This window comes from Coffea arabica, chromosome 10e, assembly GCF_036785885.1.
Source record: "Coffea arabica cultivar ET-39 chromosome 10e, Coffea Arabica ET-39 HiFi, whole genome shotgun sequence".
NCBI classification, from domain to species: Eukaryota; Viridiplantae; Streptophyta; class Magnoliopsida; order Gentianales; family Rubiaceae; genus Coffea; species Coffea arabica.
The window spans coordinates 9,680,261-9,696,729 of NC_092328.1; the positions used below are offsets into that span (position 1 = coordinate 9,680,261).

The 16,469-nt window shown below is 35.3% G+C and overlaps 3 protein-coding genes across 6 annotated transcripts; 1 reads left to right on the forward strand and 2 right to left on the reverse strand.

The window, feature by feature from the left end:
- Positions 1 to 794: 794 nt before the first annotated feature.
- Positions 795 to 1,340, reverse strand: LOC113711244 (cytochrome P450 81Q32-like). Its single transcript, XM_027234412.2, has one exon. The coding sequence runs from the start codon at positions 1,338 to 1,340 to the stop codon at positions 795 to 797; it is 546 nt and encodes a 181-aa protein (XP_027090213.2).
- Positions 1,341 to 2,369: 1,029 nt separating this feature from the next.
- LOC113712558 (nuclear cap-binding protein subunit 2-like) lies at positions 2,370 to 8,161 on the reverse strand. The gene is made up of 9 exons (XM_027236041.2): positions 7,950 to 8,161; positions 7,765 to 7,827; positions 7,314 to 7,537; positions 6,072 to 6,210; positions 5,936 to 5,969; positions 4,272 to 4,397; positions 3,603 to 3,656; positions 3,407 to 3,513; positions 2,370 to 2,683 (listed from the first exon to the last, which is right to left on the reverse strand). Exons 2-9 carry the CDS (start codon positions 7,780 to 7,782, stop codon positions 2,609 to 2,611), a joined length of 777 nt encoding a protein of 258 aa, XP_027091842.2. The 5' UTR covers positions 7,783 to 7,827; positions 7,950 to 8,161; the 3' UTR covers positions 2,370 to 2,608.
- A 2,273-nt stretch (positions 8,162 to 10,434) lies between these two features.
- On the forward strand, positions 10,435 to 15,205 carry LOC113711755 (superoxide dismutase [Fe] 3, chloroplastic-like). 4 transcript variants are annotated; one of them, XM_027234946.2, is made up of 9 exons: positions 10,439 to 10,856; positions 11,283 to 11,427; positions 11,880 to 11,972; positions 12,653 to 12,844; positions 13,299 to 13,470; positions 14,283 to 14,356; positions 14,452 to 14,478; positions 14,630 to 14,653; positions 14,730 to 15,205. In XM_027234946.2, the coding sequence occupies exons 2-9, from the start codon at positions 11,329 to 11,331 to the stop codon at positions 14,853 to 14,855; spliced, it is 807 nt and encodes a 268-aa protein (XP_027090747.2). In that variant the 5' UTR covers positions 10,439 to 10,856; positions 11,283 to 11,328; the 3' UTR covers positions 14,856 to 15,205. The 4 variants fall into 4 exon arrangements, with proteins under 4 accessions (XP_071924258.1, XP_027090747.2, XP_027090748.2 ...); XM_027234947.2 differs by lacking the exon at positions 10,439 to 10,856 and adding an exon at positions 10,857 to 10,985; XM_027234948.2 differs by lacking the exon at positions 10,439 to 10,856 and adding an exon at positions 11,102 to 11,173.
- Positions 15,206 to 16,469: the final 1,264 nt, after the last annotated feature.

Consider the following 16,469-nt stretch of genomic DNA (forward strand, 5'->3'; position numbering starts at 1 on the left):
ATTCAGTCATAATTAAGATGGTGATATACCGAATTCTCTCTTCTTTCTTATTAAACTGAACATCCTTCCCAATACAGGCTTCACAGTCATATCTGTTTGCATTACCATTAAATATATGACACATGTATAAAATTTGAATTTGAAATTTAAAATTAAAATTTGCTGATATGTCATCCATCCAATCGTAATAATATATACACTGACAGTGTATATAAAATTTACTCATACAAAAATATTGTCGACGAGTGAGAGTCAATAGATTACTCATGTTGACAAAGTGACGGTTATAAAATTACTCAATGTCACTTTTATGCTGCGGTTATTAGTTACTGAAATTTGTGACCTACAACTACAAGTAGACATGTATTATGCAAATCTAGTTTAAATAATAATTTGTGTCTGATTTAGGAATGCAATCATATCAAGTAGATTATGCATTCCAAAGGTTTCAAGTAGGAATTGCGCAGTAATAGGATTTACGAGAGACAGGTAATACAGTCCATTAAGGATTTTCAAGACTCATTTGTCAAATATTAACAAAATTTCTCGTTACAGCATCTTTGCAAGACACTTTGGACTCAATAAACATAAGGGATAATTGTAATTTTGGTCCCCAATCTATAGTGTATGCGTGGAATTATCCCCAATCTATTTCGAAAATCAATTTTGGTCCCCAATCTATTCAATTTTGCACTAAAGTGGACAATTGATGGAATCTTTTCAATTTCAATCGGAACTAAGTCACGTGAGATCACGTGCCGGCACCTAAAACCCCTTTTTCAATTTTTTAATTTCTAAAACATGTTTTTTTCTAGTGGCTTGGCTTTTGGCATGGACACTCTTGTCCCTTCAGACAGATCAATCTCCTCCTCACCAATTCTTTTCCAATCAAAACTCTGAATTAGAGATCCCAAGGCCAAACTCACCACCCGCTGTGCTAGGCCAGAACCAGGGCAAGATCTCCTTCCTATCCCAAATGAAATCAGCTTTGATGGCTGAACCTGCAAGCCTTCGAATCTCTCTGGCTTGAAGCTCGTTGGATCATCCCAAACGTTTGGGTCCCTGTGAACTGCCCATGCATTAACTAGCAAAATTGTGCCTCGCGGAATATTGTATCCCCCAATTTTACAGTCATCGAACGACTCATGTGGCACTAGCATTGGTGCTGCTGGGTACAACCGAAGTGTTTCTGAAATAATGTTATGAAGATAAGGAAGATTGGATAGATCGTGTTTGTCGACCAATCGATCAGTCCCTACTTGAGCATTCAATTCAGCTCGAGCTTTCTCTAGCACCTCGGGATGGTTGAGCAAAAGAGACAAGGCCCATTCTATAGTCATCGATGAAGTGTCTGTTCCAACCGTAAGCATGACCTACCAATAATATACTAGTGGTTCAATTGAATGCTCATTTCAGTTCAACGGTGAAAAATGGCTAATAGGGAAAGAATATACTTACTAGTATAATCCCTTTGATGATTTGGTTCGTATAATCCCTTTGATTTCCAATTATTATCATCTGCTCTTCTCTCTCGCGCTGCTTGCTTGCTTGCTTATGAACTAGTACTGCTGCTGCTCCTGTTGTTTGTGCAGGAGAGTTGAACTGGATCCGTCTCTGGCGTTGATTGCAGATTATCTCCATTACTAATGGAGGCAAGAACGAGACTTGGACTTGGAGGCCAAGCTGAGCTTCTTACTCGTGCTGTGGGTTTTGGGGATTTGAAATCGGCGGCCAACAAGAGGAGTAATTTGGATTGTGAGATTACCTCTTTCATGTCTTTGTTTAATAAGACAAAAGGCAAGAAAAAGCTGCAAATATTTAAAAAAACATGTTTTAGAAATTAAAAAAATTGAAAAAAGGGTTTTAGGTGCCGGCACGTGATTTCATGTGATTTAGTTCCAATTGAAATTGAAGAGATTCCGTCAATTGTCCACTTTAGAGCAAAATTGAATAGATTGGGGACCAAGATTGATTTTCGAAATAGATTGGGGATAATTCCGCGCATACACTATAGATTGGGGACCAAAATTACAATTCTCCCTAAACATAAACACTGGGGATGATCGATTTATTTCAGTGTTTGAAATCCAGAAGGCGACTCTTTAAAGTCAGGAGTCAAGGCTCTACATCCCTTCTCCGTTTGGAGTTTTGGCCCTTTTGAGTGCTGTAGGAGTTTAGAAAAGTTGGCAGTCGGTTTCCTTAATATGGTTGCACTGATCTGGAACATTGCTGTTAACTTTCAGTTGGAAGCAACTATCAATAGCAGATCCAATTTAAACTGGACGTGGCCGTTCCTGTGTGAGCTATAAATAGTTGTTTTTTTCCAGTACGAAATCACAAGGCAATCAAAAAAGCAAAGGAAGAGGGTAGGAATACAAGGGCTCTCTCTTTTTCCTTCTTTCATCGTTCTCTATCTGCAGGTAGGAATGAACGCACGCTAAAGAGTGTACAGTTGGAGCTACACGCTAGCAATTTCTTCCAGGTTACCCCTCACAAGATAAGATAACAAGAGAAATGTCCTATTTAGCTATTCATCTACTTCAGAATTGTATGATTGCAGTACAAAGTTTTAAGAGCAACCAGATTTTACATTTCTGACTTGAACTAATTAATGCCGTCGCTCTCGATCTTCATCCTCATCATCATCGGAATCACCACTCTCACGAAACCGGGGATTCTTTTCCTGCAGCAGTAGATGAACATCAGATGTTTCATAGAAAGGATAATTACAGGAGCAAATGTTCAACTGAAGACGAAGTTATAACGACGATATCTGCTCCACTCATAAGACCCCACTGATATCACACATCCAAAGCAATTAAAGCTCCAATAGACTTGGCCTCTCTACTTCCAGAGGATCTATGATGCTGAAAGTTATTTATCTAAACACTGATCTAATGCCGCTAAAGTGATCACGGTATAGCGTAACTTACTGATTTGGTTCTAATCTTCCTAAATCTTACCAATCCAAGAATAAAACTTACAAGTGTGAAAGCACGGAAGAGAAAACAAAGCCTAAAACAAAAGCCAACTGATAATGTGGGGCGCAGTGCCTAATGTTTAAGCACTAAAAGCATAAGAAAACGTAGAAGTCTGCTTTAACCACTGAGATTCGAGAGGAAAAACCACACTACTTGTTGAAAAATGTCCTATAACCAGAACAATAAGGATCAAGGTTATGAAGTTCAACACCATTTGGTTAGATCTTCTGCAGGATACGCTAGTAACTTAGATAATTAAAACTGCTGGTTGTTTTGATACAAAGGATGACCTCCTCTTATCATAATATTTGAGCACACATTCCACACGTATTTGTAGAATGTCTTCATTCTTAAAGAAACAAAGTGATTAAAAATCTAAAATTGAAAATAACAATAGGAAAAATAAAAAGAAAAGAAAAGTTTACCGGTCTAGAGTCATGATCAGAACCTCTCCTAGATTCATGGTCAAAATTTCTCTTTGAAAACTCTGGTCCACGACGGTCATCTTCACGATATCGCTTGCGATGGTAATCTTCTCCAGAAAAAAACAAAGACAAAAATCATTACGAATATAGCTATCGATCTTAGCAGGAAGCAAAAACTATTGTCCAAGAATGCTACCTCGACCATGTCGATGAGAACCCCCATAACCCTGGTGTCCACCATGCCTACCATCTACAGGAGTTAAAAGGTTAGCAACAATACAATTACAGGAAACGGACAGGGAAATCAACAAAATTCTCATTGGTCAAGCTATTAGGAATCAAGTGCATTCATACTTCATATATTAGAAGATAAAGGGCTTTCTTTCTGATATCAGATCAACGAAAGTTTTGTATTAGCACTAATTTCATAGTTAAATCCAGCCTCCCATTTTGCTTAGAAAAGATGAATGCTTATGACTAAACAATAAAATAAATTCAGAAGCAATTTCACTAGATACCAAAGAAGAACAAGGGAACGTCATAATTAAATGTCTTAAATGAAATTCAAAATGCCATAGATAATAGGCACTACTTATTACGAAATCTTTATACACTAAAGAACTCATTTAGAATTAATAGCTCTTCAACTGAATTATATCATCTTCAAAGAAAAACCTTTCAAGTATACTTGCTTGCTTTTTAGTTCAGATTTGAGATGATTACTGAATGGATGAATTCCACAATCAAGAGAACTCTTGTAGATTGAACATGTCATATGAATCAGTTCTGTATAACAAACCAACATAGATCAGGTATCTACCAGCTGAAAGAGAAAAGCAAAGCATGTAAATTACTCCTAACTTACATTGAGGTGGCATGACAGGTGGAAAAGAGCTTAGCGATCCTGCGCCTATCGATCCTGCATTGTAGTCCACCAGCTGTCTTTGTGCCTCCAACTCTCTCTGAACCAATTTTCCATAACCGCCTCTAGGTACTGCTAGTTAAGGGTATTTGGATATGCAAAAAATAGGCTTGTCAAATGAGAGGGTTTACCTAATCAAAGTACACTGAGCTGCAATACTATATATAAAACACCACAATTATTATGATTCAGCTAAATCCACATAAGGCTACAGACTTCATAGACATCAATAAATGCATTATGACTGCATTACCAGTTAATGGGAAGTTAACGGAGACAAAAGGAGAAGCCTCAGCGATGGAATGAATAGAATAAATGACTAATAATTAAAAGGCCAGCGTTGCTTTAGAATAAGCAAAGACATTATTTGCGTGGTAGGCAATTTTAAATCACAACATCTAACAAAAATCACCAAATCAACGAGCCAGAATATGCATATATTTTAAATCTGAAGGTAAAAGCACAATGAATGTTTCCCATCAAGACATTCTAATCAAAAACGGCACAAAACAAGTGTCTCTCCATAAGGTATATATTTTATAAGCACACAAAAGGAGCCAGAGATAAACCACGTCACAGCTACATTGCTTCACATTTATGATACTGAAGTGCTAGTCAAACTTATCAAGGCAAGTTTTGCAATTGTTTGTCCACTGAAAACATTAGAATCTCACCTAAGATAGAAGGGCAGAAAAAAACAACATATGTACATGATCTCCAGCCAGAAAAAGGCCAGGCTATTGAACTTATCAACCATTTGTCCACCTCGAAAGTGACCCTTCAATACCAAGAGACTGGAAACAAAAGTAAATATGTAGAGATCAAAGAGGACCACAAACTCGGGGGATGATTGCAAAAACATTATCATCCTTGACATAGACAGATAAAACCTTCAATGAAATTAGCAAAATCGGCAATGCTGGCCCACTCATAATAAGAAATACCAAACGATAACCCTTATATGAATATTTCGGCCATATCTTAGAACTTGAAGCCTGTTCAACTTTTCCTCTATACATGTCTGAATAACTTTCCTTCAGTCTAATAAGTTGCAGTATCTCAAAGGAAAAAAAGGGGAAAAGTACTTAAAAATACCTTCTTACCTCAATAGACAGTTTTTATTACTAATAAACATGCTAATTTAGATTCTTCATAATTTTTCCAAGGATATGATCAATTGATTCTTTGCAACTCTACAGAGTGCCTTCACACTATGACATAACACCAGGGGAAATTAAAAACTTGTTATTATTAGGTTCAAGAGAAGAGACTCCAGATTTGGTGTCCTAGACTTTAACCAGAAAGCACCAATCCAGGGATCATGAGACTATCCTGGCAATGAGTCATAACTTGTACAATTTTGAACTCTTTCCTTCTCTTCTTCCTTTTTCTGTATTAGCTTTCTTTTTTGATGGAGAGGTAATACTTGATCTATTCCAGACAAATCTGTAGCTTTCCAAGACATGATTGACAGGTAAACTGGATTACAGCAGAAAAGAAAAATTCAAGGTAAAAGCACACAACGTACCTTTAGCATGCCAGGCTTACAATAGTTAAACCTATTGGGACAAAAAATAAATAAGGATAAAGGAAAATTGAAAGGATATCTGGATCATAATCAGTACGATATTCATCCCGTACCTGAGAAAGAGAATAATAATGACATTAACGCAGATTCAAGGAATCTCATCAAATAAAAGAGTTTAAAGAAGCACATAGGAGAAGAGGCGGGCAGCATATTACTTGCCCACCACTTCGGCCACGGCCCCACTGCCTTCCTTCTTGAAAACCCCAATCAAAATCTACACGAATAGGTCGATCATCAAGAATTGTCCCACTTATGTATTTAACAGAGTCTTCAGCATCTTCTCTGGAGTAGAACCTGGAGAGTGCAAGTTTTGGGTATTTAGAATATGACCACATTAATCTTTTCTTTTTCCTTGCACCGGGGGAACATTATTGCTGACCAAAGATAATCAAAACTACAATGTTCACATCTTAAAAAGAGATAAAGTTTTCAAAAATCCGAATAAACTGTATTTCAATGGAGGCACAGACACCAAACCAATGTGAATGAACTACAAGTTCAAAATTAGCATTACCAATTCCAAACATCACCATCAATGAACATAACCTTATGGACAGAATCAAAGAACTGACTGTTGTGTGGGTAAATTTAGTATTGTACTTGCTTTGCCGAATGCATAGTCTACCAGGCTTCAACCATCAACTATCAAATCAATAATTCCAAGTGTCATAAACAGAGACACATTTATAGCAATGAATAATCCAAAAGCACCAATTTGACTACTCATCTATAATTAAGCACTTGTCCTCTTGCTTCTCATGAATCATACTTTGTTTCATTTATTTTCGTTTATTTAGAGACAGTAAGCAATTGAAGTGAAAACAGCATTAACCATTGTATCTCCAGAATTATGGTAAGACCATAAATTCTCGACAAAACGCATTGCCGGAAAAAGGTGAAAATAATTAACGGAGAAGAAAACAATGTATAGCCCTTTTGATGACTTGGAAGTCTGACCTCAACCAATAGTCCCCAAATTAGAAGCATTCCTTCCTCTATCGCACATTAATTAGGCCACCTAGAAGCAATACCCCTCATTTTCTTGGCTTCTCTATCCCTAACATCCTTTTCTATAAAGCCAAGGAAAAGAGAAAATAATTTTGCCGCAGAAAGGAAAAACAACATTGCTTGAATTTTAATAAATAGAAGACAATAATTTCAAAAGCTCAATTAGGGAAAAAAATGGAATCTGGTAACCATAATGTAAACTCAAGCAAGATAAAGCTCAACACAAGGCATCCAAAAAATTATGAATCTCAGGGGTATACAATTATAAGCATCAAAATGCCACCTTTATTTCAACAAGAAGCAGGAAATTACAAGCATAAATCAACCAAACAAGAAAATTACAACAAAACCATGCATAAGGAAATGCAATGCAAAATATTGGACCGTACATGACAAAGCAGAAACCACATGGAGTTTTAGAATTCTTATCCAAACCCATGACTATCCTCTTAATTTCTCCTGCACGTGAGAACAACTCATAAACCTGCTCCTCAGTCGTGTAAAACGACATGTTCCCAATATAAACCGTGGTCGACTTCAGCAATGCTTGCTCGAATTCTTCCTGTGACCCCGTAAACCTCCGGTCTCTGTACTGCGAAAGCTTGCTAAGATCCTAAACAACAATCAAACCCCCAAAAACAGAAACCAGCTTTAACAACAAACCTCAACCACAACTATCCATTGTAGTACTAAAAATAATTCAAACCACAAGCAGAAAAAACATACTAAAGAGAACCTAAAACTGCACAAAATCAATTTAATTCGCATAACTAATTACAGCTGATAATGCTTGGATAAAAACCCTTTAATTACGATAACTAATTAGAGATTGATTTTTACCTTGAAGAGAGAAGCCATGTTCCGGGCCGTCGATGAAGGAATCAACGAGAATCAACCTCGACGCTGGAATATTATCATGAAATTAACATTTTTCCACTCAGAAATTACAAAATTTCAACGCTTTTCTCGTCAAAATCGAAAGGAAAAGATTGAAAAATGAAAAGTAAAGCAGAGATCAAACGTACTTGGGAGTTAGTCGGTTTGGAGCCCTGAGGTCAAACGAAAGAAAAGGGTTTTGCAGTAGTTCTTCTGACTGACGTCGCTTCGTTTGGGAGTTGAGGATTTGGACAGAAAACAAAGGGAAAGAAGAGAAAGTAGTTTTCTTTGTTTGTTAGCAGAAAGTAGTTGTTAGCAGAAAGAAAAGAAAGGAAATGGGCGGATTCAAGAGAATGAAATGGGGTTAATCACATTTAATCCCCTCAAGTATACCCCATTTCTCAATTTACCATCTAGCCTTTAATTTTGCTCACTTAACCCTATAGGACAAAATTGCCCTTGCATAATTTTGAATTTTTATTCACCTTGTTTTCTTTTCTTTTATTTCTTTTTCTCTTTCTTCTTTATTTAATTCTTCCTCTTTTCCACAAAAATTTTCACTTTAATGATTGAAATTAAAAAAGAAAAATTGCAGAGATCTATCTTCTCCTTAAATGATTAAAAAAATATTCAAATCACTTTCCTAAAATACAATTTTTTTAGCCTTTCAATTCTTTTAATTTTAGGTTTTCCTCTTTCCTTTCTAGTTTCTCATTTTATTCCCAAGAAAATATCTTAAGATAAAATTGTGACCTGATTAATAATCATCAATTGAAATTTGTGACACATGGCATCATACAAAAAATCAAAATTAGTTTTTGATGGCTTTTAAACCTTCACCCAGAAATATGCAATTACAAACTCAAAACAAAAATTTTCGTTGAAATGGAATTTTCTATTGGGAATGATGAAAGAGAGAAGAAAAATAAATAAATAAAAGAAAGGAAAACAATTTAATCTTATGATATTTTTTTGAGAATAAAATGAAAAACTATAAAGGAAAGAGGAAAATCCAAAATTAAAAGAATTGAAAAAAAAATTATTTTAGAAAAGTGATTTGAATATTTTTTTTAATCATTTAAGAAGAAGATAGATCTCTGTAATTTTTCTTTTTTAATTTCAATCATTAAAAAAGAGATTTTTGTGGGAAAGATGAAGAATTAAATAAAGAAGAAAGAGAAAAAGAAAGGAAAACAAGGTAAATAAAAAGTCAAAATAATGCAAGGATAATTTTGTCCTCTAGGGGATTAAGTGAGCAAAATTAAAGGTTGTGGGGTAAACTGAGAAAAGGGGATTAAATATGATTAACCCAATGAAATGTTGTCAAAACTTTTCCTTCCAAATTGGACGGAAATGGAAGAAAACTTTGAGAAATCTAGTCAATATATTTTGTCATAAAAAGGTTTTAAACAAATATTTAATGACTTTCATTTCTAAAATTATTTTACTAATTCTCAAAACTCTCAAACAACGTATCAATCTTTTCTCTTATCTCATAATAACTTAAGTTTCTCTTCTTTTCTTTTCTATCCTAAACTCCAAAACTAAGCCTAAGGTCTTGTTAATTGCAAAGACCTCCCTTTTCGCGTACTAGATAAATACAATGACAAAGTTAATCTCGAATCAACAAAAGTGGAAGAGTTGTGTTGAGAAAATTGCTTAAACAAAATTTTCTTTCTCTGGAAGTGAAAAAAGAATTAAAAAATTCAGAAAAAAAAAATCAAACTAGAAATATCTTTGATACTGAAGAGAAAATATCCAACAATCAAGAATAATATCGATAAATATTTGGGAAAATGTTATATGGACAAGATCTCAAATTCTAAATTCAGATATTAATTAGTGAATACTGAATATTTTACTCACATGATCTTTAAAAACCAACTCTAGTTAGGGGAGCACCACTATATGTGTAGGGTTGATGCTGGATCGAGTGACTTGACTCGAGCTCGCAAGCCACTCAGTCAGCAGCTTGGTTCGAGTTCGAGTTACTTGATAAAAGTAGCGAATCGAGTTCGAACTTCAATACTTTGCACTCGAAGGCTCAACGAGTCTAATCCAACTTTTTATAATATATATTTTTATATATTTTTATATTTATTAATGTGAAATGTCAATAATATCCTTTATTTAAAATTATATGTAAAATAATTAATTTTTATTACGTGAACTTGATTAGACTTGATTAAGCTCCAATAGATTCGATTGAGCTTGATTTAAATTGGTTATATTTAATTAAATTCGAGTTCGAATTCGAACTCGAGTAATGTAAATTGAAGTCGAGTTTGAATTCGAGCTCGCGTAATGTAAATTGAAGTCGAGTTCAAACTCAAACTTGAATTCTAAAAGTTTGACAAGCTCGAACTCGATCTTGAGTTTAGTCATTTTATCTTGAGTCGAACTTGAGTAGTGTATTACTTGAGTTCGACTCGACTCGAATGCATCCCTACACATGAGTGATGCATTTTGTAAAAGTGATTTTCTGAAAGCCAACCTAGATAACCTGGCATGTTAAAAGACATAGGAATATAGGTCCTTAGATCTAAAGACAAGATTATCCTCAAGATCCAAGTTAATTGGTAGGAATGTTAAAGTGATTGTAAGGTTCATAATTTGACTCTCATGCCCTCCCCTTTCCTCTTTCCTTTTATAAATTTGGAGCTTCTAAACTAAAAAGAAAAAAAAAAAGATAAGATGGGTTTAATCCCCGAGTTTGATTCCAAGTATGAAGTTGGAAAGATAGATTATAGAATTCAAGGAAAGATGAAGGAAATTTAAGTGTCGGCTTATGTTATGCATTGTCAAAGGGGAAAAAAGGAGAAATGTTTCGATCTTGTTACGCTATGGGGACCTAAATGTCTTTTCAACCCAATTTAATGCTCTCAATTCCACCAACACCACATTTGGTTAAATCGGTTAAGAAAACTAACTGCAGTTAATAAGTGAAAATTTGAATAAAGAAATGAAAGTCGATAAAAAGATAAGATGATAGAGATAATTATCTTGGCTCCACATTCAAGTACACATTTACATTGAATTTTGTGTTAGCTTACAAGGTATTTGATAAAATGTCAAGCAAAGAATGTTAAAAATTCTGCTTAGCTTTTCTTTTTTGTACTTTCTTATATCTTGTGATTGATTGATTTCTTAGTTTGGTTTGTGTTTGATTATGCTCTCCAATCTCGGTATGCCTAATTTTCCCTTTGTTTTTTCTTTTATCTAAATTTCGCATTTGGTTTTCGATTTGACGCATGCTTATCTTCTTCTATGTATTATGATTTGACGCATGCGTATGTATATATATTTATTTGAAGTTTGTTTATGCATGTACTCTGACTTGACGCATGTTTATGTGCTTGTGTTAGCTTACAAGGTATTTGATAAAATGTCTAGTAGAGAAGTTAAAAATTCAGCTTAGTTTTTCTTTTTGCTTTCTTATTGCTCGTGATTGATTGATTTCTTAATTTGGTTTGTGTTTGCAGTGATGATTTGTTGAGAGGGTGCCAGAGGAAATTGCTGCTGGTCGAAATGAGTTGGTCTGCCTTTTGCAGCTCAGGCTCTAATCTCGTTCCAAAAACTACTGAGGCATTGAATCCTTTAAATAGGCCCAACAAGCATCATTATCTGGTAGGTCTCGTCTCTGTTCTGGGCATTGGTTCTCTTTTTAATCTTGAATAGTTTCTTTTGTTAACATTTTAGTATTGGAGAAAAAAAATGGTTGCTCAATCAAGGCCAGTATCAAAAGAATATCCATTAAAATTCATTAAGATTCAGGAGCAAGGAAATCTATATGATGTGGAGTAGAATGGTTTCATTTGCCCCCTTTATCTGACAGCATATGGGCAAATTTGTCCAAGTAGAATGATTACATACATGCGATAGATTCAAAGTTTTTGATCCCATGTGCTTGACAAGTATTTATTCTTTATGCAACTACTGAAGAAAAGAGAGGCTTTTACAGCCATGAATTGGTTGAAGAAGTTATGTTCACTTTTTCACAATTTGTTGCGCAGTTTATAGTGTTCTTGACAGATTCTTTGAGGGCAAACATGTCAAGCTGATTGTGTTTCCTCATACAGAATGGGAGGCAGAGGACGAACTTGTATCAGAAGAATCATAGAGCATCAAAAGTTCTTGCTTATTATGGGTTAAGAAGCCCGCCCTACAAGCTTGTGAGCTTTCTGTGTTCTTTGCATTGATTATGAAAGATGGTATCACAAGCTTTCTGCGTTCTTCGCATTGATTATGAAAGATAAAATCGGTCAATATGCTTATATTTCTTTTCTTGGAAGGTGTGTGACACTTTTCATTAATTTTCTATAGTTTGTTCAATAATTTTTTGACACAGTAATTGTCATGTTGTATACTTATAGGCCTAATAATCACTCTTTCGAAAGTTACTCCATATAATTATTGGTAGATAACTGTTCTACTCATGCTCTTGGGGAAACACTAGATCCCAGTAATGACTCTTGTTTGCACTGAATTGGATGCACATCAGTGAATTTTAAATACATCCTGCCAGCAATTTTTAGGCCAGTTGATATCTTGGCTTCTTCCTTCTTGCTGCCTACTATATCCTTTTGTTTTTTGAAATGGAAGTATCATGAATTGAAGAACAAGAATAAGTCTACGTGTGATTGCTCAAAATAAAATAAAATTAAAAGGTCTATGAGTGGTCAATGTGATCTTCAAGTGGTCTTTGGTCACACCATACTGAACTCATTGAGATGTTACTTGGTCATGTTCTTCATTTATTTGTAAAGGATATTTTGATTTTTGATGTTGTTAAATGATTTCATTCAGCATTTTGACTTAAATATTGAGAATTATTTTCCAATTTTTGGTTTAGGATGCACTAGAACCATATATGAGCCAAAGAACACTTGAGATGCATTGGGGAGAGCATCATGGTGGTTATGTCGATGCTTTGAATAAACAGCTTGCGAAGAATGATTTATTGTATGGTTGTACTTTGGAAGAACTTGTTAAAGTGACTTACAATAACGGAAACCCATTGCCTGAATTCAACAATGCTGCCCAGGTATGGAAGACAGCAAGAGTCTCCTGCAGCGGTGTTCAAACATTTTTTTTCTTCTTTTGCTCCTCTTGCTCACTTAAATCTTACCCTTGGAGAACAATGTGCATTCACCCCTCCCATGTCTCTTTGTTTCTCCATATGTTTGTTCCTAATGTGAGAAATTAGGGTTTTCTTTTTCCTTTTTTCCATTCGGTGCAATTATACCAGGATGAATGCACAAGATGCTGCCTGTCAAGACTCTAAAGTTTAGAATGCTTGATTGAGAGTATTATTAGGATAGGCTACCCCCAAGAATTCCAACATCCCTTCTAGTCAAAATTATTTTCGCTGATAAATTTGATTTTCCTGGTTTGAGTACTATCTTGTTTGGCCATTTTATTTTTCACATCCATCTATTCTTATAATTTGATTTAACAAAATGAGTTGTGACATCCATGTTTTTGACCCTCACTTTCAGGTCTGGAATCACGATTTCTTTTGGGAATCCATGCAACCAGGTGGAGTTAGCTCTCCAATATTGGGTCTACTTCAGCAGATTGAAAAAGATTTCGGTTCTTTTACCAATTTCAGAGAGAAGTTTATAGATGCAGCTCTAAAGTTATTTGGATCTGGCTGGGTTTGGCTTGTTTGTAAGTTCTTTCTAGAGTAGATTGAAAGGCATATTGTAGTTTGAGATTTGAGTTACTTTACCAAGTGTTTATCAACCACAGGGCAGTGACTTGACAAATTCTGCAACAGTTTCACTCACACTTTGATTTTGCATCCTCTGTTTTTAATTTACAATCATTATCCTGGGATGAACATTTTAAAGCTTTTGATTGCTATGCCATGTGTTGTTTAACAAGCTCATAAAAAAAAAAAACTTGACTTTGACCGCATCTTGCTGCTCATGTTGATACGAACACTTTGCGGTGCATTATGTAGAAAGATAAAAGGGTATCTAAAAGTCCTATCTCTGGTTCCTGGATCTTGTGTAATTAAATTGTCACCAATGTTGTCTCTTGTTTTTTAATTTACTGCATAGAAACTCTTAAATTCTTCTTGTGATTAGTTGAACACCAGTGGATGGTCCGACAAGTAAATGTAGAAAATCTGGGTTATATAGATGCATCAATATCAACTATACTCTGTCGTAAACCCCCACTAGTAATGATTTGATAGTTTTCAAGTCAAGATACAATCATGTCGTCTTAACTCCTATTATGCTCTTAAGTTGTACTCCCTATTTTTGAAAAAGAAATAGACTCAAAATCCATCAAAAAGATGGACCAATAACTATTCATTCCCTGCTTGTTGCCCCAATTTTCTCTTGAATCTTTTGAATGATTAGTGTTGTCATGGAACATGGAATATGTGAACGTAAACCAAAGAGTGATAGCTATTGTATATATAGGCATAATTTCTATTGGATTTTCTAATTCTTTTCCTTCTGTTTTTCTAGTGAAAAGAGAAGAGAAACGCCTTGCAATTGTCAAAACATCAAATGCTGTCAACCCTCTTGTGTGGAATGATATTGTAAGAAAAATTGAACTTCTGTGTACATTGTCTATTCTTTTGTATGCAGGGGTATAGTCTTGGCCTTAATGTTGCATTTGTCTTTTATTTTGCAGCCTATCCTCAATTTGGACATGTGGGAGGTAAGCTGATAATGACTCTTTGTCTCAAATCAAGCACACACATACAGCATTGGTGCACATGCACAGCTGAGTAGACAAGGTTAAACATGAGAAGTGTTAAATATTTTTAGCATTACTAAAAAGACTGATGAGATCTTTTCCTATTTTGCAGCATGCTTATTATTTGGATTATAAGGTATGCCATGCTTCAGTCTGACCGTTAATTAAGAGTATTTGCAATCAATTAATCTTCCAGGATTTCCTTCTGGCAGTATGACAAAGCCAAATATGCGAATGTATTTATGAACCACCTTGTATCTTGGAATGCGGCAATGGCTCGCATGGCTCGTGCACAAGCCTTTGTAAATTTAGGCGAACCGAAGATTCCTGTTGCATGAGATTCTTCACATATCTTTGAACGAGTCTTAACTGCTCTCATATGCTATAAGGAGGATATTGGAACAAGTGGTTTTGGCAATTCTCTATATGCACTGGATTGTTTGATCACACGAAGATAGTCACAACCAGGCGACAATCTGGGCTTCCTGAAAAGTCGCCAAGGGGAAAATGACCCTTTTGACGAGCATTTTCAGATTTTGCTTTGCTTAGATAAAAGCGTTGTAGTCCTTCTGTTGAGTAATAGATGCTCTGATGTGGTGATGTTCCATAAGAATTCATTTTTCTTATTCTGTATCCCATTTATTCTTTGCTTCTCTTATTACATATAGCAGTTTCATCTTATGCATCATTAGACTGTTCCAAGATGTTGGTTTTGCATCATGAAACAAGCTCCTTTTTTTCTTCCAAACTTTCTCTAGAGGAATGAAGGTTTAAAAAAAAAAAAACAACAGAGGCAGTAACAATGGCAAAAGAAGAAGCATGAAGAAGTTTTTTTTTTTTTTTTTTTGTCAATACAGTGGGGTATCCGGGATTCACCCTGACTAATTCCCACTGCACCCGAGACCCCGCCCCCCAAGAAGCATGAAGAAGTTGATTCCAAAATGCAATGCGTGAAAATTTTGCATATGGACCGATTAACTTTGTTTAATAGTCTTTGTTCTATGTAAAATTTGAAGATGCAGTGCATGGAAATTTGCACTTATTATTGGTATTTCATGAGTATATCACTTCTTGAATTTAGTAAGGAGCTTCAATGACAAGTGCAGCAATGTGTTCAAAAGTGCAAATTGTAGACAAGACCAATAACAAGCCCTTCATTCCACACGCTTCTTGTGACGGCAAATGTGTCAGCTAGCATCCACCGGGCTTGGTATGAACAGATACTCTACAGTATACATTAAGAGCTTTTAGATTCTTCCTTACCTAATATCTGCGTGTACTGTGGGGTTTTTTCTTAGCAGCGGGGCACCCTGTGGGGTTTCCTATCCCACATCGTAGTCGTAATGGGGGGTTGGGTTTCTGGATTAATAAGTCCCCTGGACGCCTTCAAAAGTTGCCGGCTTTTGAAGGTTGTTTGGGGATTTAGGTTTATTAATTCAAAAGTCTGAGTTTCTCAGCTTTAGATAAAAAAAATATCTGCGTGTACTGTATGTATTATTGAGTGGGAAAGAATGTTGTAGTCTAATGTGCATTCAGTTGGCAATTTCACTTTTCCGTATATTTTCATTGGTTGTAAGATGTTGTACGGTAGGACAGGAAATGTTCATAGGCTTGCTGTACGGAAGATATGTAAAATTGTGTTTTGTTATCTTTAATGCTTGAAATGCCTTGAATTGCACATTTCTCTTAGTTATTCACCTATTTCTTTGAAAAGGGAATGCAGTTTTGCTCGATAAATATATGGTTATGTAGCTTCACTATTTCAGCTTGGGTTTTTTTTCTTTTGGCAACGAAGTGTTGTCTGTTTCTGATCTATTTTATTGCCTTTGTGATTATGATAATATTAAATTTAGGAGTGTAATCGAGTCGAGTCGAATTCGAGTAGTTGGACTCGAGTTAAAAAACTTGACTTCGAACTCAAGTTTAAACTCGTCGAGCTCTTGAAAATTAAA